Here is a 23,107-nt window from a genome sequence, read left to right as displayed (position 1 = left end):
AGGCTCATTGAAGTCCCATTTCCAAAAGAAAAGTACTTAAAAATTATTCTTGTACAACGACGTAGTGGAGCCTACCCATCGCTTTGCTGACAGACCAATTAGTCATCCTGTTTGCCAAAATGTATCCACACGAAGTGATTTAACCTCTGTTGCCAGGGTAAAAAAAAAGGAAATTGCAATACCCTCTGCCACCACCACCAGGTGGCACTACATGGTACACATTTACACAGAGAATACATGCCCCTCCCGTACCCCCTCCCCACGCCTCCGAGTGAGGCTGCGGCCACATAGCCTATGTTGCCCACACAAAGTTGTATTCGTACCCTGAGGTTGAAGTTAGTAACTTAAAAGATGTGGCCGTGCATAGAACACAGAGATTTTTGCCTTTTATAGGTATATATTAAAGAAGCCGTTTTAATAGGATTTCCATGAGCTTATACTTTTTTCTTTTTTTTTCTGACACCTGTGGCTATGATTTAGCAGCAAAATGAACATCTCAACTCAACCTTTCCAAGGCCCAAAAATAAATAAATAAATATTTTCAAACTCATTGTTTACGGACACGCAAAGAAACGTCATTGGAGTCAAAAATAATTCCTCCATCATGGTTGTTGCATTTGCCCCAGATTCTATTGTTGGCATCTCCACCGCCAATGAGTTTTGATGGTAATAACAACAGGTGGTCAGGTACCAAAAATGAAAATCGATGATAATAACCAAACCTCTAAATTCCCGACATGTCAACTTATTCAATCGACCAAGATGGAACATCATGGCACTGAATCAGTCTTGCTTAGATAAAACCAAAAGAAAATAATTTCCCAAGAGAATACCTGCCTGCCTGACAAGTCTTACACACAAATCACCAAAATTCCAAACCACCACCTTTTCCTTCTATGTTAAAATCGATTCCTCATCAAATCATGGATTCAAATCTTATGAACCAGGCTATAAAAAAAACCTCAACAAAATGATCCTTATCAACCAATACCATTTCCCCTTTCCATGTCACCCTCCAAGTCCAAACCTCCATTCATTCGTCCCAATCTTTTCCTCACCTGTTGAACTGTCTTTGAGTCTGTTGTCTCGTGCTCTTCCTTTTAAGATTTCAAGCCAGCTGCTCACATTCGCCACAACGGTCAGTTACAACACCCCGCGAAAACCGGTTTCCACCAATCACCTGCAATTCCTCTTGTTGTGCTGAGATGTGCATGCCTAATGTTCTTTAGGTTGGCCCATTCGTTCTAAACCCTTGGGTCAAGATGTAGGAAACTCAGGTTCAAATCCCATACGTTTAAACCCATAGTTTCCGAAAAGCCTTGAAATTCATGTAAAAGGACACCGACGTTTAATATAAATGTTTGTGTACTCATATGATGTGTGTACAAGCTCCATGAACCCAAGATGAATGCATAACACACGTGTACACTCACATTTTGTCTTCAGTTTGTCCCTTCTTATTCCACTTCAGTATGAACCTTAAAGACCAGCTGAAAAGCCCCATACCTGGTTTTAAATAGTTATCTTACTTGTTTAACATTCAGCAACAAAAACATTAATGTACAGTACTATATTATACGGATGTGCACACGCACACCCACCTCCCACCCCCCCCCCCCCCCCACCCTTCAATCGAGGGAGTTTGTTTCGTACAAGTGACAAAAGCCCACCTACAAGTCTACGAAATGGACTTTTAAGGCCACGTGGCACAGACCCATCTTCCACACTTTTAACCCATCACGTTTTTGGATAAAAGCTAAATTAAATGATATTCCAAAAGAAAACCTGCCTGCCCGTCTCAAGTCTTGCATGTCTCACCGTAATCTCAAACCACCAACCTTTCCTCGGATGGTAAAATTGCTTCCTTATCAAATCATAGATTCCAATCTTATGAACCATGCTTTAAAAATAAAACCTCAACAACCAAAACTTTTCGATGTCACACCATCCTCAATCACATTTGCGTGGGGCTTTGTCCTCAATCTTAAACCATGTAGTTCCATGAGCAGTTGCAGCCCTTGTAGGGAAAACCTATTATCTTGAACACCAATTGGTTTGCAAAGATATAATTTTCAAATTGACCACCAAATCCTAAGCCATTTTAAAATCTGTAGACACAAGCAATTTCTCCTTTTTGTGGTTTAATAGTGACATTTGGTCGAAAATGAACCTTCAAAATTATTTTGCTTGAAATTAACAAATAAGTCTGGAATCCGTTGCCAAATTACAATGCATTGGCCTTCCAGAAACACGAAACCCTCCCCCTCCCCCACCAACCTGTCACCTCCTACCCCAATCACAGTCACAGTCTCAAAGACACCTCATACCCCCAAAAGGCAGACCAATTCAAACCATTCTTCACAAATGTTGATCCTTTGTGGCAGGAAGTACATATTTAAAGCACAGACCTTTTGGTTCTACCAGAAACAAAGCAGAATTTAAGCCTCCGTAATAACTGTGCAGTAATGCGTTGGTAGGATAGTCTAGAAGTACCCATATTATCTTCTAAGTTGTCGAGCTTGGGTTTGAACCTTCACTCAGCTATGGTATAAACTGCCACCCTCCTGGTGTATCACATACAGGACGAGGCATCAATATGTGTTCCGTCCTTTGGATGGAGGATAAGCCGGACTTGTCTGCCAGCACTGGTCGTTGCTGGATGTTAAAGATTCTAACGTTTCTTTCGTAAAGAGAACACCCTGAACAAATTACAAATTCCTGCTTTAACTGACCAGGACTCTGCATAAGCGGCGCATCCAGGTTCCTACAAGAACTGGACTGGACCAAAGAAGAACATGAACAAACTGTGCGGTGAGTAACTTTATATAAATTGCTTCGCGGGATTTCAGGCAAGTTGGGAAACTACTTGCACGTACCATATTGACATAATTGTACGTATTACTGTATATAAGCAGATACAGTACACGACGTGTACTTTTGCTTCCCCAATTTCACCAGCTTCAATGTCCACTTTCAGCCTCAGGCACCCTGTGGTTGTGTACTAGTGGCTTACATTTAAACTACTATGTGGTAAGTGCCCATTATATAGAGTTACACGGGGCATTAGCCAGGCTCCAAATAAAAATAAAATAATAATAATAATAAAAAAACCTTGAAGTTTGGGTCAACTCGGGTGTTGGTAGAAAATAAGAATAAGTATAAACAACAAAACAATATTTTATTGCCATAAAACCCCTAATGATGATCCCTGGCTTCTTCAAAATCAAAATGCCAAAAATATATTTGAACATAATCGAGCCCAGTCACCTCGACCAACTGTTCAATATTGAGCAGGGTGCGGTTTGTGTGCCGATTCTACATCAACAGGCAAAAACCCTTTCAACCTTAACATTACCAGAGACATGAACAATCCTACACGAATTTCAACACTCCTACATTAAACAGAACCAGAACGACACTCTTCAACGTCGCGACGTCGACTGATATGCCTCCGCCCACATTATTACCTCATTATACATACTTGCACCGAGTTTGATTTAAATCCATTCAGCTGTTCTCAAGTATCACATTTTTACCTGACATGACCTCTGACCTTTGATCTCTTGCCACCACAATATAATCCATTTTGTTTGACACCATTATACATGCTTGTAGCAAGTTTGACTTGGTTCCCTTCAGCCATTCTTAAGTCATCGCGGTAACGAAAACCTATTACAGACTCTGACCTTTGACCTCTTGATGCTGAAATCTAATCAGTTCATCTTTGGATTATAATATATACTTATACCAAGTTTGGTCAAAAATGCCATCACAGGTTCACGAGTTAGCTTAGTAACACCTTTTTTCACGAAACAGGACACCGACCTCGCAACCCCAAAATACAATCAGTTCATACTTACATCATTCTACATACCTGCACCAAGTTTGACTTGTGTCCCTTCAGCCTTCTTAAGTTATCGCAGTAACAAAAATCTATCACGGATGGACTGACAACCCGAAAACATAATGCCTCCGGCGACTTCGTCGGCGAAGGCATAAAAGTATCACAAAACCGTCTGTATTTTACAGTTCGGGCTGTTCACCGAATTTCAACATTCTCCTATGTCACCTTGGGCATTAAATTGTGAATACTGGTGCAAGTAAAGGGCAGAATCTGAAGATTAAACAGTCTGTGCAGGATATATGGAGAGCAAACCAAGAAGACATCCCCCCTACCCTCTTAGTTTATTGAATGCACATTACTTGTGTGTTTATAAAACGTTGTCTGCAGGACTGGGTGATGTAGAGCATCTTCACACTCCAGGCATCTATATTCCAGGCTTTGTTTTGCATTATTACACCTGCCAGTACCAATTGGATCTTGAAAAGAAACTTCAAGGTTCACACGGGGGAAAAAAATAAAATAATAACGATTACAGGAAAGTAGGAATAAAACCTTTGTCGAGTCGTTATTTTCCCCGATCGTCTCCCCCCTGCACCACTAGCAGATATAATGCAAACTCAGCCAAAGTTTCCCAGATACTTCTTCCTGGTTCAGTTTCTCAGCTTGCCGTTTAATGCATGTTTGTCCAGATAAAGTTGTTCACATTTTTCTTGACTCAAATCTGACGGGTCCCCAAGATCAGTCAATAGACTCAATAATCAAACTAGAACAGCACTCTTCAAAACCATATCAACCGATATGCCTCTGCCCACATCATTATATTATACAAACTTGTACCAAGTTTGATTTAAATCCCTTCAGCTGTACTCAAGTATCACATTTTTACCTGACATGACCTCTGACCTTTGAAGTCAAAATCTAATCGGTTCATCTTTGCATCATAATATATACTTGTACTAAGTTTGGCCAAAATCCCGTCACTGGTTCACAAGTTAGCGTAGCAACATAATTTTTTACCGAACGGGACCTCTGAGCTCTTGACGCCGTAATCGAATGAGATCATCTTTGCATATCAACCATATGTGTACCAAGTTTGACCTAGTTCCCTTCAGCCGTTCTTAAGATATCACGGTAACGAAAACCTATTACAGCCTCTGACCTTTGACCCTTTAATGCCAAAGTCTAATCAATTCATCTCTGCATCACCATTTATACTACTTATACCAAGTTTGGTCAAAATCCCATCAGTGGTTCACAAGTTAGCTATGTAACAATTTTACTGAACTGGACCTCTGACCTCACAATCTAATCATTTCATCTGTATCTTTACATTATTATACGTACCTGTACCACGGTCGACTTGGATCCCTTCAGCCATTCTTAAGTTATAGAGCATAACAAAAACCTATCACGGACGGACAACTCGAAAACGTAATGCCCCCGGCCGGCGACTATTTAAAAAATATATATATTTATTTTTGTGCGTATTCCCTGACAGTCTCTGCTTGAACTCAAAATATTAACCACTTTCCACAATGTTGACCCTCCTCTTCATTTTGCGTCACACTGCTCAAGTACGCACCGCTATAATGAAGTGTTTGTAGATCTGCTTTTCGGAAGTGATGTGTAACTAATGATTTACCAAAATAAAAACTCCCAAACAAAATGAACTAAAATTGATGTAAAAATTAACCTGCCTCATGACATATTTCAGTGAAAGTTGAAACGCCCAGTTTATATGAGTACCTGGTCCGTGACAATATAATGTAAGTCAAATTAACACCCAATCCAACCGGCATTTCATAGTACAGAACATAGTACCGGCATTGCTTCACGAAATGCCAAGATCCCCTTCACGAACCAAGGATTGCTGAAATGCAACTTGACCATCACGACCATAAACTGCAGTAAACCACCAACCACTGTTACAAAATGCCAAATAGAAAGAAACCAATAAGCAAATCTCAAACGTCAAGCAGAAAACCCCCAAACTAATCCGTGGCCAGGTAAACAAAGTTATGTCCAGCTCTGTTTTCAATCGATGTTAGCGTAAACAACACTAACTGGTCGACTTTTTGGGCCCAAACTCCACAGCTCCAGTGTTTATTATTTTGATGAAATCATAGCGAGCACAAAAAACATGGACAAGTGTTTATCAAGGGAAGATTTTGAGAGTTGATGGAACAGACAGGCAACAAGTGTTTATCAAGGGAAGATTTTGAGAGTTGATGGAATAGACAGGCAACAAGACTTTATCAAGGGAGGATTTTGAGAGTTGATGGAACAGATAGGCAACAAGAGTTTATCAAGGGAAGATTTTGAGAGTTGATGGAATAGACAGGCAACAAGACTTTATCAAGGGAAGATTTTGAGAGTTGATGGAACAGATAGGCAACAAGAGTTTATCAAGGGAAGATTTTGAGAGTTGATGGAATAGACAGGCAACAAGAGTTTATCAAGGGAGGATTTTGAGAGTTGATGGAACAGATAGGCAACAAGAGTTTATCAAGGGAGGATTTTGAGAGTTGATGGAACAGACAGGCAACAAGTGTTTATCAAGGGAAGATTTTGAGAGTTGATGGAACAGACAGGCAACAAGAGTTTATCAAGGGAAGATTTTGAGAGTTGATGGAACAGATAGGCAACAAGAGTTTATCAAGGGAGGATTTTGAGAGTTGATGGAACAGACAGGCAACAAGTGTTTATCAAGGGAAGATTTTGAGAGTTGATGGAACAGATAGGCAACAAGAGTTTATCAAGGGAAGATTTTGAGAGTTGATGGAACAGACAGGCAACAAGTTTATCAAGGGAAGATTTTGAGAGTTGATGGAACAGACAGGCAACAAGTTTATCAAGGGAAGATTTTGAGAGTTGACGGAACAGATAGGCAACAAGAGTTTATCAAGGGAAGATTTTGAGAGTTGATGGAACAGATAGGCAACAAGAGTTTATCAAGGGAAGATTTTGAGAGTTGACGGAACAGATAGGCAACAAGAGTTTATCAAGGGAAGATTTTGAGAGTTGATGGAACAGACAGGCAACAAGTGTTTATCAAGGGAAGATTTTGAGAGTTGATGGAACAGATAGGCAACAAGTGTTTATCAAGGGAAGATTTTGAGAGTTGATGGAACAGATAGGCAACAAGAGTTTATCAAGGGAAGATTTTGAGAGTTGATGGAACAGATAGGCAACAAGAGTTTATCAAGTGAAGATTTTGAGAGTTGATGGAACAGACAGGCAACAAGAGTTTATCAAGGGAAGATTTTGAGAGTTGATGGAACAGACAGGCAACAAGAGTTTATCAAGGGAAGATTTTGAGAGTTGATGGAACAGACAGGCAACCAGTGTTTATCAAGGGAAGATTTTGAGAGTTGATGGAACAGACAGGCAACAAGTGTTTATCAAGGGAAGATTTTGAGAGTTGATGGAACAGATAGGCAACAAGTGTTTATCAAGGGAAGATTTTGAGTTGATGGAACAGATAGGCAACAAGTGTTTATCAAGGGAAGATTTTGAGAGTTGATGGAACAGATAGGCAACAAGAGTTTATCAAGGGAAGATTTTGAGAGTTGATGGAACAGATAGGCAACAAGTGTTTATCAAAGGAAGATTTTGAGAGTTGATGGAACAGATAGGCAACAAGTGTTTATCAAGGGAAGATTTTGAGAGTTGATGGAACAGATAGGCAACAAGAGTTTATCAAGAGAAGATTTTGAGAGTTGATGGAACAGATAGGCAACAAGTGTTTATCAAGGGAAGATTTTGAGAGTTGATGGAACAGATAGGCAACAAGTGTTTATCAAGGGAAGATTTTGAGAGTTGATGGAACAGACGAGCAACAAGTGTTTATCAAGGGAAGATTTTGAGAGTTGATGGAACAAATAGGCAATCACAATGCAACAGGCAGCAAGGCAGGCGATGCAATTACGGTGCAACAGACACGACAGGCAGACAATGCAATTACGATGAAACAGACAGCAAGGCAGACGATGCAATTACCGATGGAACAAACAGGCAGACAATGCAATTACCGATGGAACAGGCGCAGACAAAGTTGACAGTCCCCGGTTTACAAACACACGACTTCCGAAAATTCGTTCATATGAATATTATACGTTATAACCACGTTTCGGACTTTAAAACGTTCACTTCGATCCCTTCACACGAACACGGCTTTTTTTGAAGACACCAAACTGCGCACTAAACGCAGAAAATCGGACGTCAATAGTTAATTACCCATTCACACGGGCTTCGCCCCAAACACTCATCTCCCATTTCACACGCCATTCTCTCCACAATGTTCCTTCCTTACCAGCACAATAAACAGTGCTCACCCTGCTTCACCATAAACTCGAAGAAGTTTGTATGCCGAGTTGTCCCTTACACTACAAACATTCGATTTACTCCAATTTACTTATTTGGCTCTATTTATTTTGGGTTCCTTCTGATGACTCAAATTCAGTATTTGGTCTTCCATATAATTATTCATTTTTTATTTTAAAAGTACATTTCATAATGTTATGTAAAAACTATGTTTAAATAAGGTTTTCGAACATACCGCGCAGAAAGTCGGACGCTCAAATGCAGAAAAACGAACAATGCGTGGGCAGCACACTGAATAGCAAAACGCAGGGATTCATTAATGTTCCCATGATGCATCTGGCTTTTTGGGCGCACCATAAAGTACTGTATTTGTACACATGGATCTCCCTCAATTGCCACTGGTGTCTGTCAATAGCCCAAAATATATTTGTACGTACACGTTTTTAGGTTTTATTATTATTTAGTACATTTCGATTTTAAAAGCACAATAACATTTTTCTGTAAAAAAACGAAGGATTTGTGTTCCAGTTTGCAAACATCCAGCTTACAAAAAAAATATTAAAGCTCACGTGTTCAGAAACCAGGGACTGCCTGTACTGAAGTAACAGACAGACAAACGATACAAGTACTGATGTAACAAACAGTTCGACAAGGAAATTATTTTATGCAGTTACACAGATTTTGTTTGTCCTGTACATTCTCACGTTGTCCGATTACCCAACAAACCATCTTAAAGATGGCGAGACTTATCACGAGTCAAAAGACTATAACCAGGTTGGTCACATGCTATCAGTTTCAATCACCATTTTACCCCAACAACAATAACCTAAAAATGAATCCCATGACGGACTAATTTGGGGGAAGGCTTACATAGTTCCTCAAGTGATATATTCCCATTACTTAAATGTATTGAACTCCATACCAAACACAATATAGTGTTCCACAATAATTGAAAGCTGTGCCACCTTGGAGCATGCTCAAATTTTAAAAAAATTAATAAATTATATACACCCTACTCCACAACCTTAATGACATCCACAAAAGAAATTATTTACGGACGGGCCATTCAAAAAGAAAAGCCAAAACTGATGGATGAAACTGCATCCAACTCCCTTTGCCCTTACTTTTTTGAAGAGAAATATATGACCAAAGCATATTTATTTATAATCACTGCCTGTTGCTCAACATACATGGTGATGGCAAAGACAAGAGATTGAAGGGCAAAAGCAGAAAGAACATTATTATCACACATACAACGCCAGACAACAGAAAAACATACTGCGAAACAACGCCAACGTTCAATGGGGAAATAAAACCACTGTTTAAAAAGTAATTTGCCAATTCGATCGAACAACCAATTTGATTTCATAATTATTTTTTAAAGCCCATTGAAAGATGACACGAACAAATGGACAGAAGATCGAATTGGAAAAAAACAAAAACAACCAAACAGGATTGACGATTTGAACGCAAAAGGTTCATTGCAAGAAAAGGTTGGTGAGTTTATGGCAATTATAGCAAAACACTTACCCCATGCCTCGTCCTCGAAGCATGCTGCCACGCCCGCCCCGATCAAAGCCTCGACCCCTGCCTTCGTACCCTCCACGGCCCTCGTAACCGCGGTTCTCGTAGCTGCCGCCTCGGCCCTCATACGGTGAGGTACGAGACTCGTATGGAGAGCTTCCTCGACCTCTTCCACGGCCAGCATCACTATAGCTTGCCGAACCATCAGCGTCAGGTGTCTGCCCATACCCGGAACCGCCAGAATTGCCATAGCGATTGTAGCCACCGCCTAAGGAGGGGGGTGATGGGGAAGGGGAAAAGAGGGAATGGGGGTGATGAGAAAGTTGGGAAACAAATTGCCAAAAGATATCTTGATGAAACGAGAATGTCAAGCAATCAAAGCCTTCAAGAGCCAATCGGTAAAATAAAGGCACCACCACAACGTTCTTTACCACCACCCTTACAGGGCTACAGAAACCATTTCCGGTGTCTGAGAACGAGAGAGAGCGAGAGATAGAGAGATAGCGAGAGTGCGACACCACATTTAAATGGCTACGTCAATTACCCACACAATTTATTCTCATGTACTCCTAGTAATTATCTACTTTGTGTTGGTGGTGGTGGTGGTTGGCCATATGCAGACGTCTGGGCATAGCTGCCAGTTTGGCCATGTGCATAGGACGTTGTAGGAGGTGGGTAGGAAATGGGTGGTGGCCCTGCTTGAGGGGGTTGTCCACTATAGGAACTTGGAGGTGGTGGTTGGCTGTAGGCCCCAGATTGCTCATAGCCACTTTGGCTGCTTCCATAAGCACTGGAGAGATGAAAAAGAAAAAAGAAAACTTGAAAACAGAATTTTACAAGAACGTGTCAATGGATATGCTGCATTATATCTAATCAGTCACTTCTTTCTTTTCTAACAGTCCAAATGTACAAAAACAATATTAAGACTGGAACAATGCGACTGTCACCAATATGCCTTCGCATAATCCCACAATGGGTAGATGCCATCACTCTGCATATGTATGGGTAGTGGATCACGTTTGTGAAGTTTTGTGTTGATCGGATAAGGTTCGTTTTTCTATCCAAGATGGCTGCCAAACAACGTGACCGATGACATCATTTTCAAACTATATGCAACAGTGCTGTTACATGATATTTGTAAAATTTTGCATCGATAGAGTGAGCGGTTTCAAAGATATAATTATTTAATATTTTCCTTCAATTTAAAATGGCTGCCAACCATGTAACCTATGATGTCATAAATTTAATATTTCAATACAAATGGGTCATAGATCATGTGCATGCAATTTCAGATTTTTAGGATAAGGAATTCGATTAAAACATTTTTGGCTGGTATACCACTTCACCTATGATGTCATCATCATGCTTTTGTTCCCCATAGGGAGTACTGACAATGTGCCAAGTTTCAAATTTTTCCATTTAGGTTTCCGAGAAATAATTTTTTCATTCTTTGCTTTTAATCCAAGATGGCTGCCATACCACATGACCTATGACGTCACAATTATCATAAAAACATTCTGCATGGGTGTCACTCCTACCCTGAAAGTTGTCTCAATCGGACATATGGTTGCTGAGAAAAACAAGGTTTAGCCCGGACGGAGAACCCAAAAACATGTCTGGCCATGGAGGACTTGCATGTGAAAGGGGGAAATAAACTTGAGCAACTGTAGAAATGGTAGAGTGATTTTCCATGATCATGGAAAATGGATAGAATTCATGGAATTTGTGACTCAAAATGGAAAACTGAATCCAACAGGGAAAAACAGAATGTTGTAAACCCATTTCAATTGGTGCTGGAATACAGGGCAGTATGTAAAATCATACCAACGTAATCATACTAAAGTAATCATAAAACTTTAAACAAACGGATAGACAACAACAACAACAACAACAACAACAACATGCATTTTAAAGGCCATTTTCCCTGCTAGAGCGGGGGTTAGCCTTACGGTCCCCATGACAATCTTCTCCATTTTGCCCTATTTTCTGCATCTCTCCTTGTTAACCCCCTTGCCCGCATTTCTTCTTCCACCATCTTTAGCCAAGTCTTTTTCGGTCTTCCCCGTCCTCTGCTTCCTTCTACATTCATTTCCATCACTCTTCTCAACCAGTCACTTTCATCCTTCCTCAACACATGACCAAACCATCTCAACCTGTTCCTCTTCACAGCATCAATCACAGGCTCTATTCCCATCATCTTTCGCAATTCATCATTTGTCTTCCTCTCTCTCAACGATACTCCACACATCCACCGAACCATTCGCATTTCCACCCTTTCCAACCTTCGTTGCTGCTCTACGTTTATTACCCATGTCTCGCTCCCATAAATCATAACACTTCTCACACATGCAGCATACACCTTTCCCTTCAGCTTCAACGACACTCCCCTCATCATCAGCATGCCACCCAGTTCCCGAAACTTCTTCCATGCACATCTCACTCGAGCAACCGTTGCCGAGTCTGATCCACCTTCTCCATTCAGCATGTCTCCGAGGTAGCAAAATGTTTTCACACCTTCCAGCTTCACGCCATCTCGAGGATCCAACTCAACATTTCCTCCATCTGCAGCTCCCTCTGTGCACACCTTACATTTGAATGTAGCTGCCACACTGGTTAATGACCCTCTCAGACCACTACATTTTTGATGAACCCACTCAGCGCACATTGTACATTGAATGGAGTTCACTCCGACACCCTTCCTACACAGCACAGGGCCACTTCCCAGTTCTTTCCACCTCACCACATGCTTTACCACTTGCCATCACCTTCGTCTTTCCGATATTCACCTTCAGACCTTTTGTCTCCATACATTCCTTCCACGTGGTCATCTTTTCCTTCAGTCCATCCATACTTTCCGCAATCAACACCAGATCATCTGCATACAACAACTCCCACGGTAAACCCTCCTTTACGTTCTGAGCCAGCACCTCCATCACAGCTACAAATAGTAATGGACTTAGTACCGACCCCTGATGCACTCCCACCTTCACCTCAAACTCACCACTGTTCCCGTCCTTTGTCCTTACAGCTGTGCGCGCTCTTTTGTACATTGCCATCACTACTCTGATCAACCATTCCTCCACTCCTAACTTCCTCAATGCCCATGTCAATACTTTGCGTGGTACCCTATCGAATGCTTTCTCCAGATCAACAAACCCAAGAAACAACCTCTTCCTCTTCTCCATGTACTTCTCCTGCAACTGCCTCACAATGAAAAGCTCGTCTGTCGTTCCTCTTCCTGGCATGAATCCAAACTGCATTTCGTCGATCTTCACTTTCTTCCTTATCCTCCTCTCCAACACCCTTTCCAATACCTTCATTCCATGCTCCAATAACTTTATCGCTCGGTACGAGCCACACTCCAGAGGGTCACCTTTCCCCTTGTATAGAGGGATGAGGGTACTCAGTTCCCAATCCACTGGAATGCGGCCTTCTTTCACCACCAGATTACAGATCTCTGTCATTCTCTTCACACCCCAACTTCCTGCTGCCTTCAACAAATCTCCCACAACTCCCGTCGGCCCTCCCGCTTTTCTACCCTTCATTGCTTTTATCGCTTCCTCAACTTCCTTCTCAGTTATCTTCTCTGCCGGTCCTAAAACAGGGTTACTCTCTATGTTGCCATCCCATTCATTCTCTGTATTCAACAGCATTTCCATATATCTTTTCCATCTTCCTTTAATTCCATCTGGGTCGACAACGATTTGTCCCACTTCATCCTTCAAGCAACTCACCCCCATCACATCACACCTCTCTTTCGCTATCTGCTTTGCAATCCTGAATACTGCTTTCTGACCCTCTTCCGAATCCAAGCGTTCTCCGAACATTTCCCTACATGCCTCCTGCGCCTTTGCTACCTCTTTCTTTGCAGCCTTCCTGGCTGCCTTATAACTTTCATGCTCTGCTGTTTCTGCTCCCGTACCCTTCGCCTTCTGCCACTCCTTGAACTTCTTCCTCTTCTCGTCAATCCTCTTTCCAACTTCATCATCCCACCACCATGTTTCCGAGTGCCTCGGTGGTCCTTTTGTCCATCCACATACCTCACCAACGGCTCCCAACAGACAAGCTTTCATTGACATCCAACCACTTTCAAGCTCAACCACATCATCCTCGACCCTACTCAGCCTCTCTTTTAATGCCTCCCTTACTGTCACCTCTTTCAACCTCCACACCTTCATTCTCGGTTGGTACTTCACCCGCCGAGCTCTCCTCGCACCTTTCACCCTTACGTCGCAGACAACCAAGTGGTGCTGTGAAACAGCCTCCTCCCCCGGGATCACCTTTGTGTCCCGGAGGTGCCCCCTATCTCGCCTACGCACCATCAGGTAGTCAACGGTTGTCGTCGACCCACCTGACGTGTATGTAACAAGCTTATTATCCTCTTTCTGGAACTGAGTATTACAAATCAACAAATCAGCTCCATCAGCAAACTCCAAAATCCTTTCACCTTCTCCATTTCTCACACCATATCCGTAACCCCCATGAACTCCGTCAAAACCATACATACTCCTTCCCACATGTCCATTTAGGTCTCCTCCTACCACAACAACTTCCTCATCTTTCACGTTTTCCATCAGCTTCTCTATCGCACACCAGAACGTGTCCTTTTCTTCATCGCTTCGAAAAGCGATGGATAGACAGGATAGACAAACGGATAGACATAACGTAAAAACATAAAAAACAAACGGATAGACAGGCAGACAAAAATAGATAGATACACAAACGCTGCTCACATGTGCATGAAAATAAAATAGAAGCATTAGTAAGGGGTCTCGGGTTTTGTTTGTAGGTGAATTTGTTTCCAATAGAGTGAAGATTTCTCAGTGAAGTAAATGGACGAAAAGGAAAATATTCGTTGGACATAAATTGACTAAATAATTTGTTGTTCTATTTTAGTTTTACTTCTGGCAGGTGTGCAAACCAGCAACACTGAGATTATACACCAGTACACCACCCATGAAACTTTCTGCTTCCACTTAAAACAGAGCATTGTCAAAGCCTTCTTTTGTACACCTTATATGTGCATGAAAAGAAAGTGGAAGCATTCGTAAGGAGTTCTACGTTCTGTTTGTAAGGGAATTCAATGTAAAGTAAATCGACAGAAAGGTCATTATATTGTGACAGAATAGACTAATTTGTGGTTATGTTTTGTAATGTTATTTTTATTTTTACTTCCTGTAGATGTGCAAACCTAAGACTGCACATAGGCGCCAAGTGTGCAACAAAAATGTAAACCTCCACATGCATTGTCTGGACCCAAGAGCTCTTAAACGAGGTATCATTCAGCCTTCAAACATGCTTTGGTTATGATATCTACCCCACTCAAACAGAATTTGGGCAACTTGCATTTATATATAGAATAGAAGATAGAAACCCACCAACCCCATATTAATACCCATGATTTTGGAATTGATGTTCGATGTTCGGGTGTCCGCATACTTTTGGTCATGTTGTGTAGAATGAAAGAAAATAAAGATTTTACAGGTTGTAAAAAAAAATAATTCTGGAAGTAATCCAAATATCCACATTTCCTCCTCCCCTGCAGTTTACCATTTTATTTTATTCTGGAGGTTATGTTTTGACCACTGCCTGTGCTTGTGAACAAGTTGTCTCAAAAAGATGTTGACGGATTTGGACGAAATTTGGAGATGTTAGGTGCGTGACAAGGATGAAATGATTAGATTTTGGTGAAAATCTGTTTCCAGATCTGGATTTAATAATCCTTTAACTGATTCTTCACCATTGAGTGATAGGGCCAAAAACGATATTTAGAATACAACAACAACATGCATTTTAAGGCCATTTTCCCTGTTAGAGCGGGGGTTAGCCTTGCGGTCCCCATGACAATCTTCTCCATTTTGCCCCATTTTCTGCATCTCCCCTTGTTAACCCCCTTGCCCGCATTTCTTCTTCCACCACCTTTAGCCAAGTCTTTCTCGGTCTTCCCCGTCCTCTACTTCCTTCGACATTCATTTCCATCACTCTTCTCAACCAGTCACTTTCATCCTTCCTCAACACATGACCAAACCATCTCAAACCGTTTCTCTTCACAGCATCAATCACAGGCTCTATTCCCATCATCTTTCGCAATTCATAATTTGTCTTCCTCTCTCTCTCTCTCTCTCTCTCAACAATACTCCACACATCCACCAAACCATTCGCATTTCCACCCTTTCCAGCCTTCGTTCATGACCCATGTCTCGCTCCCACAAATCATGTGGTGAAGCAGCATACACTTCTCACACAAGCAGCATACACCTTTCCCTTCAGCTTCAACGACATTCCCCTCATCAGCACGCCACTCAGTTCCCAAAAATTCTTCCATGCACATCTCACTCTCGCATCCGTTGCCGAGTCTGATCCACCTTCTCCATTCAGCACGTCTCCGAGGTAGCAAAATGTTTTCACACCTTCAAGCTTCACGACATCTCCAAGATCCAATTCAACATTTCCTCCATCTGCAGCTCCCTCTGTGCACACCTTACATTTGAATGTAGCTGCCACACTGGTTAATGGCCCTCTCAGACCACTACATTTTTGATGAACCCACTCAGCGCACATTGTACATTGGATGGAGTTCACTCCGACACCCTTCCTGCACACAACACACAGCCACTTCCCAGTTCTTTCCACCTCACCACATGCTTTACCACTTGCCATCACCTTCGTCTTTCCGATATTCACCCTCAGACCTTTTGTCTCCATACATTCCTTCCACTTGTTCATCTTTTCCTTCAGTCCATCCATACTTTCCGCAATCAACACCAGATCATCTGCATACAACAACTCCCATGGTAAACCCTCCTTTACATTCTGAGCCAGCACCTCCACAACAGCTACAAATAGTAGTGGGCTTAGTACCGACCCATGATGCACTCCCGCCTTCACCTCAAACTCACCACTGTTCCCGTCCTTCGTCCTTACAGCTGTGCGCGCTCTTTTGTAGATTGCCATTACTACTCTGATCAACCATTCCTCCACTCCTAACTTCCTCAATGCCGATGTCACTACTTCGCGTGGAACCCTATCGAATGCTTTCTCCAGATCAACAAACCCAAGAAGCAACTTCTTCCTCTTCTCCATGTACTCCTCCTGCAACTGCCTCACAATAAAAAGCACGTCTGTCGTTCCTCTTCCTGGCATAAATCCAAACTGCATTTCGTCGATCTTCACCTTCTTCCTTATCTTCCTCTCCAACACCCTTTCAAATACCTTCATTCCATGCTCCAATAACTTTATTGCTCGATACGAGCTACAGTTCAGAGGGTCACCTTTCCCTTTGTATAGAGGCACGAGGGTACGTTCCCAATCCACTGGAATGCGGCGTTCTTTCACCACCAGATTACAGATATCTGTCATTCTCTTCACACCCCAACTTCCTGCTGCCTTCAACATATCTCCCACAACTCCCGTCGGCCCTCCCGCTTTTCTACTCTTCATTGCTTTTATCGCTTCCTCAACTTCCTTCTCAGTTATCTTCTCTGCCGGTCCTAAAACTGGGTTACTCTCGATGTTGCCATCCAAATCGTTCTCTGCATTCAACAGCATTTCCACATATCTCTTCCATCTTCCTTTAATTCCATCTGGGTCCACAACGATTTGTCCCACTTCATCCTTCAAGCAACTCACCCCAATCACATCACACCTCTCTTTCGCTATCTGCTTTGCAATTCTGAATACCGCTCTCTGACCCTCTTCCGAATCCAAGCGTTCTCCGAACATTTTCCTACATGCCTCCTGCGCCTTTGTTGCCTCTTTATTTGCAGCCTTCTTGGCTGCCTTATAACTTTCATGCTCTGCTTTTTCTGCCCCCGTACCCTTTGCCTTCTGCCACTCCTTGAACTTCTTCCTCTTCTCGTCAATCCTCTTTCCAACTTCATCATCCCACCACCATGTTTCCGAGTGCCTCGGTGGTCCTTTTGTCCATCCACATACCTCACCATCTGCTCCCAACAGACTATCTTTCATTGACATCCAACCACTTTCAAGCTCAACCACATCATCCTCTACCCTACTCAGCCTCTCTTTTAATGCCTCCCTTACTGTTACATCTTTCAACCTCCACACCTTCATTCTCGGTTGATACTTCACCCGCCGAGCTCTCCTCGCACCTTTCACCCTTATGTCGCAGACAACCAAGTGGTGCTGTGAAACAGCCTCCTCCCCCGGGATAACCTTTGTGTCCCGGAGGTGCCCCCTATCTCGCCTACGCACCATCAGGTAGTCAACGGTTGTCGTCGACCCACCTGACGTGTATGTAACAAGCTTATTATCCCCTTTCTGGAACTGAATATTACAAATCAACAAATCAGCTCCATCAGCAAACTCCAAAATCCTTTCACCTTCTCCATTTCTCACACCATATCCATAACCCCCATGAACTCCCTCAAAACCGTCCATACTCCTTCCCACATGTCCATTTCGGTCTCCTCCGACCACAACAATTTTCTCATCTTTCACGTTTTCCATCAGCTTCTCTATCGCACACCAGAACTTGTCCTTCTCTTCATTGCTTCGACCAACCTGCAGAGCATATCCCGAGATGACGTTCACCAAGAGCTTTCCAATCATCATTTTCACCGTCATCAACGTATCACTCACTCTAGTCACACTCACCACACTGTCTACAAACTCCTCAGAAAACAGGACACCAATGCCATGTATGCCCTCCGGGCACCCTTGCCACACAAACTTGGTATTTCTGTCCCTGCCTACCCTTCACCATTCTCACACCACTTCCCTTCCATCTCGTCTCTTGCACACAACATATGTCCACTCTTCTTCTGACCAATACTTCCACCACTTCTCCTGATCTCCCTGTCATTGTTCCTACATTCCATGTCCCAAACCTCAGAAACCGATCTCCACTTCGGGCATCAGATGTTTCGTCGTCATAAATGGAGTGATTTCCACCCTTGCTTCGATCGGGTTCCCCACCTTGAGTTTTGACGAGAGGGAGTGGGGTCCCCGACGGGGTACTTCGGGCTGTACCCTGCCCACATGTAGTTGTAATTGTCATGGTTCTCTTTTTGAGGCAATGTTTTTCTGGCCGGATGCCCTTCCTGACGCCAACCCTTTTAGTCGCCTCTTACGACACGCAGGGATACGGTGTACCTATTCTAAACCAGGGTACACACCGGGAAGATGTACACAACATCGTAACAATGACTGCTATGAGTATTTTGGGTCGGTCTCTACCAGCTTTGCAGTGAGATGGTAAAATATTTGCCCATTTTCACATGAAAATTGCTCTAGTTCTGCCAAGTCTGATGGAGATCATTGATGGACTGCAATCTTCAAGTCACACCATAAATGTTCAATTGAGTTCAAGTTAATCAATTCATCCTTGTCACACACCCAACCTGCCCAACAAATTTCATCCTAATCCATCCAAAAAAACTTTGAGATATCCTGCACACAGACAAACAAAGACGGAGTAAAAGAAAACATAACCTCCGCAACCTTTGGCAGTGTAGGTAATAAGCTCAGGTGGCATCAAAATATGAAAACTTTGGAGGAGGGTGGGGGTGTGAATACTTTTGCAGGCCACTGTACAGTCTATTTCCTTTCACCATTTTAAGCCATTGGGACCAACCCATCATCACGGTTTGTTGAGCAGGCCACGCCCCTCATGGTTTTCAACTGCAAGCACCCTGAGAACTCAAACAACAAAGTAACCACATCAATAACACACAAGTACCTGCTGGGTGGGGCTGCTTGAGCAGTACTTGTTTGCTGGTAGCCAGGGTAAGAACTACTCTGTCCATAACCTGTAGTTTGTCCGTAACCACTGGCCTGACTGTATGCATCTGTCGCACGGCTGCACACACAAAACAAAGGTACTTTGTGAAATGGCAAAGGTCGCAGCAATAGACAGCACCACTGGAAATTTAACAGTCCAGCACCTTGCATGAAAGTAAAACGACTGTATATTAGAGAAGAGTAACAGACACGGCATACAATAACCTTTTCTTTTCTTTTTTCCCCACAAGTTCATTATATTTCAACTAAAGAAAATATCAGTGGTGTTTTGGGGTTGCAATGTAATATTTCATGACATGCATACAATACTTTGCATATACTGAATGCACCAAATAGTTTTGCGACACAGAAAGAGAAAGAATTAGGAATTAGAGAATTGGACTTGCTTCTGGGACAACCACAGCGGATAAAGGAAATAAATCCGTACAAAACAAACGAGGTTTTTTGTTGGTTTTTCACACTCAAAATTGTATTAAAGAAAACAAACACAAAAAGAACATATTCTGTGTCCTCAGCGAGAAACTCCTTTCAGCAGAACACTTACAGGCAGCAGTAGCAGTAGGAAAGAAAGATAATGACCTCCCTACCTCTGCACAGATGGTGGGGGCTGGGTTGGAGTGGTTGCAGTTTGCCCCCCATATCCTGCATAACTCGCTTGGCTCCCATAGGCAGCAGCTTGGCTTCCATAGGCCGCGTGGCTCCCAGTTCCTGCTGTGTCATAGGCCGTGCTGTAGGACTGAGCGTAGGTCGTATGTGAAGGAGGAGCCACTGTGACCGCAGCTGTTGCTGGAGTAGCAGATGCGACAGCAGCAGTGTTTACTGCAGGTTGGGTGTAACCTGTAATTGTACGACACCCCAAAAAAATTTTTAGGTGGAAGGAAACAATAAGTGGAGAAAGGGGCATTTTAAACCAACTATTCTTGTCAGGTCCTTCCAGCCCTCCAGCCTCCACCCTGCCCCTGACCACACTGGTTACACACATTTCACCAGAGAAGGTGAAGGTTCTTTCAATCCTCGATTATGACTGCTTCTGGACTGGAGAGCATCAGCTCAGTGTCCTAAAAACCTGCTCTTACACATCCTCCCTCTACCCTTTTCACCCTATCATTTGCACTCTGTCATCTTCCATCTGTTTATAAATCTGCCAACATCAATACATTACACAAGAAGGTGCAAAATCTGATCCCCTTAACTACAAACTTATCAACTTGCTTCGAATAATCAGCGGGGTCATGGAATCAATCATCGCAATGGATATGAAATCCTTACTTTTCTCCAACTTAATCTCAGATCACCAATTTGGTTTCAGACCTTGTCACTCTACCTTGGACCTGCAACTTCTACTCACCCAACAATGGATGAAAGCCCTCAATGTCAGACATGAGATCAGGCAGTCTCTCTAGACACATCTCATGCTTTGATACAATCTGGCATCCTGCCTTGCTCTCCAAACTCTGCCTGTGGCATCCAAGGTCAACGCCACACATGGCTAACTTCCTCTACTCTCGTAACTTCCTTTCCTAATGTGTGGCTCTCAACAGAATCCTTTAATCTCCTGTCCTCATCAACGTTAAGTGCCGCAGGGCAATGTTCTGGGCCCAGTCACATTCTTGATCTTCCTAAATCTCTCTCTCTGAAGCTGGTCAAACACTTGGATTATGTCTTTCAGTCCTGACAAGTCTCACGCTCTCACTATCTCCCTTTGAAAGGACCATTTGGCAACCATTCTCCTCCCCCCAACCCTCCAACGACTTTAACAATCCTATGGAGGACGTTTAGTCATTCAAACTCCTGGGTCTCACTATCAGCCATGATCTTTCTTGAGCAGACCACATTTCAAAGTTGGCCATCTGCCAACTTGGCAGCCTCCATCATATAAAGTCCTTCCTTGGAACACCTCAACTCCGATCCACCAACAAGGCCTAAATTTGCAGCTTGATAGAGTACTGCTTTCCCCCTCTGGGCTGGCTCCCCTACCTCATATCTTGCTTAGCTTGACGCTGTGGAAACGAAGGCCATAAAGATCACTGGAATGTCATGAGATTAATCTCGATGATGGTGTTATCACTACAGACTACACCATCGCAGACAGGTTTGTGATCTTTCTCGTCTTGCACCCTACCCTCTGCACTTTGTCCCATTCCCCCACCACCCCTACCTTCCCCCCCAGCCCACCCAAGTTTCTGCAGAGCGAACAGGTCATCACCCACCATCATCATCCCCATTCTGCTAAAACTCCCCAAATCCAGAATCACTGCTCACCACCACTCATTTATTCCTTCTTTTTTTCCCCCCCGCCTGTGGAAACAACTTCCACATTCTCTTCAATCTTTCTTCCCTCCAAGTCTTCAAAACAGCTGTTCATCACCATCTCAGATCGTCCCAAATCCAAAAGAATGATATTTTCTACCCTTATTAAACCCCCACCAAAATTTCCAGTTTTCCCTCCTGTACCCAACTCGTCCACCCCATGCATCCTCTCCTGCCACATTTCCCCACACTGTTTGTCCAAGACTGCCTCCATCTCTGCTGTTGGAGTTCCCCCCCGCCACCCCCTCTACTGTTCCTTTTTAGTAAGGGAAACATATGAAAATCTGTTAACTAAATTGTTACCAAAAAATTTCTTCACAAATATGTTTGTAAAGGTGTGTAATAACATGTGTTAAAATATTGAAGGTCAACTCCCGTGGGAAACCCAGAAAAAATACTGTTGAATTCGGGTACCGAAAAATTATTTTCGAGAATTTTTTTTTTTTTTTTTTATCGGCCCTTAAGTAACTTATGAGGGGTCAAATAAGGGTTTTTCATGATTCTGAGTTGATTGTTAACATTTATATTTCACCACAGACACTCCTTTGTGGAAAAATAATTTCTAAATATATCTCATTTTCTACTTTGCAGGACATGGAGTCTAGCAATATGGATGAAGACGTTACTCCACCTGTGCTCAATTGCTTCATCTGTGCACGCTCGGATACACCAGCTGAAAGGCTCATACAGGCAACTCCAAAGGGATACTCAATTTATTGAAACAAGCAGAAACTGTCGAAAATGTTACTGTTGTGGAACGTATGAAGGAGGCTCAAAAGGAAGGAAAACTGAGGTACCACTAGAAGTGTAAAAATGATCTGTACAACAACTTTGTTGCAACCACCAAGAAGTCAGCTCAAGCATCAAAGGCAGAGAAAGAGTCATCAAAGTTGAAGAGAAGACGCACTACTTGTGAGTTCAGTTCATCAACTGGCTGCAGTTCTAGAAGATCAGTCAGTTGACCTCCTGTATAAGGATGTATGCATTCTTTGCAACCAACCAGCCCAGCTCTACAAAAATAATCCAGCACAAGCTAGAAAGAAATACAGAGTGCCAGATAATTTGACTGCAGATACACTGAAGGCAAGCTTGCTGAAGACAGCACGGAGTCGCGGGGATGACTGGGGCACTGAAGTCACTGGACGCCTGGAAGGGATCAACGACTTGGTAGCAGAAGAAACACTGTACCATTTGCGATGCAAACTTATGTTTGCGAGAGGTGACAGTTTGTCCAAGACTGATGAGGAAGGAAAAAGGAAGAGAGGACAGAGGAGTATTGATGAGGAGCGAGAGGCAGTTTTTATTGAATTCTGCGAATGGTTAGACTCAGAATTAGAGCATGGG

At 42.7% G+C, this 23,107-nt stretch overlaps 2 protein-coding genes across 3 annotated transcripts in view; both read right to left on the bottom strand.

Moving 5' to 3' along the window:
• PUS3 (pseudouridine synthase 3) overlaps positions 1–23,107 on the bottom strand; it is a 212,365-nt gene that overhangs the window by 138,735 nt on the left and 50,523 nt on the right. The gene's annotated exons all lie outside the window — the stretch shown is intronic.
• The window catches only part of LOC137425249 (uncharacterized), a 58,461-nt gene that overhangs the window by 20,471 nt on the left and 14,883 nt on the right, over positions 1–23,107 (bottom strand). For both annotated transcript variants that reach the window (XM_068113477.2, XM_078776447.1), the window contains exons 5-8: positions 20,041–20,290; positions 19,392–19,511; positions 10,276–10,481; positions 9,698–9,959 (exon numbers count right to left, since the gene is read on the bottom strand). In XM_068113477.2, coding sequence (XP_067969578.2) covers positions 9,698–9,959; positions 10,276–10,481; positions 19,392–19,511; positions 20,041–20,290 — 838 coding nt within the window. The remainder of the gene's footprint in view (positions 1–9,697; positions 9,960–10,275; positions 10,482–19,391; positions 19,512–20,040; positions 20,291–23,107) is intronic.

The sequence above is a fragment of the Myxine glutinosa genome, chromosome 4 (assembly GCF_964187855.1).
Source record: "Myxine glutinosa chromosome 4, kmMyxGlut1.1, whole genome shotgun sequence".
Lineage (NCBI taxonomy): Eukaryota > Metazoa > Chordata > Myxini > Myxiniformes > Myxinidae > Myxine > Myxine glutinosa.
The sequence above is the reverse complement of the archived record's forward strand: the minus strand, read 5'-3'. Positions and strand labels throughout refer to the sequence as shown.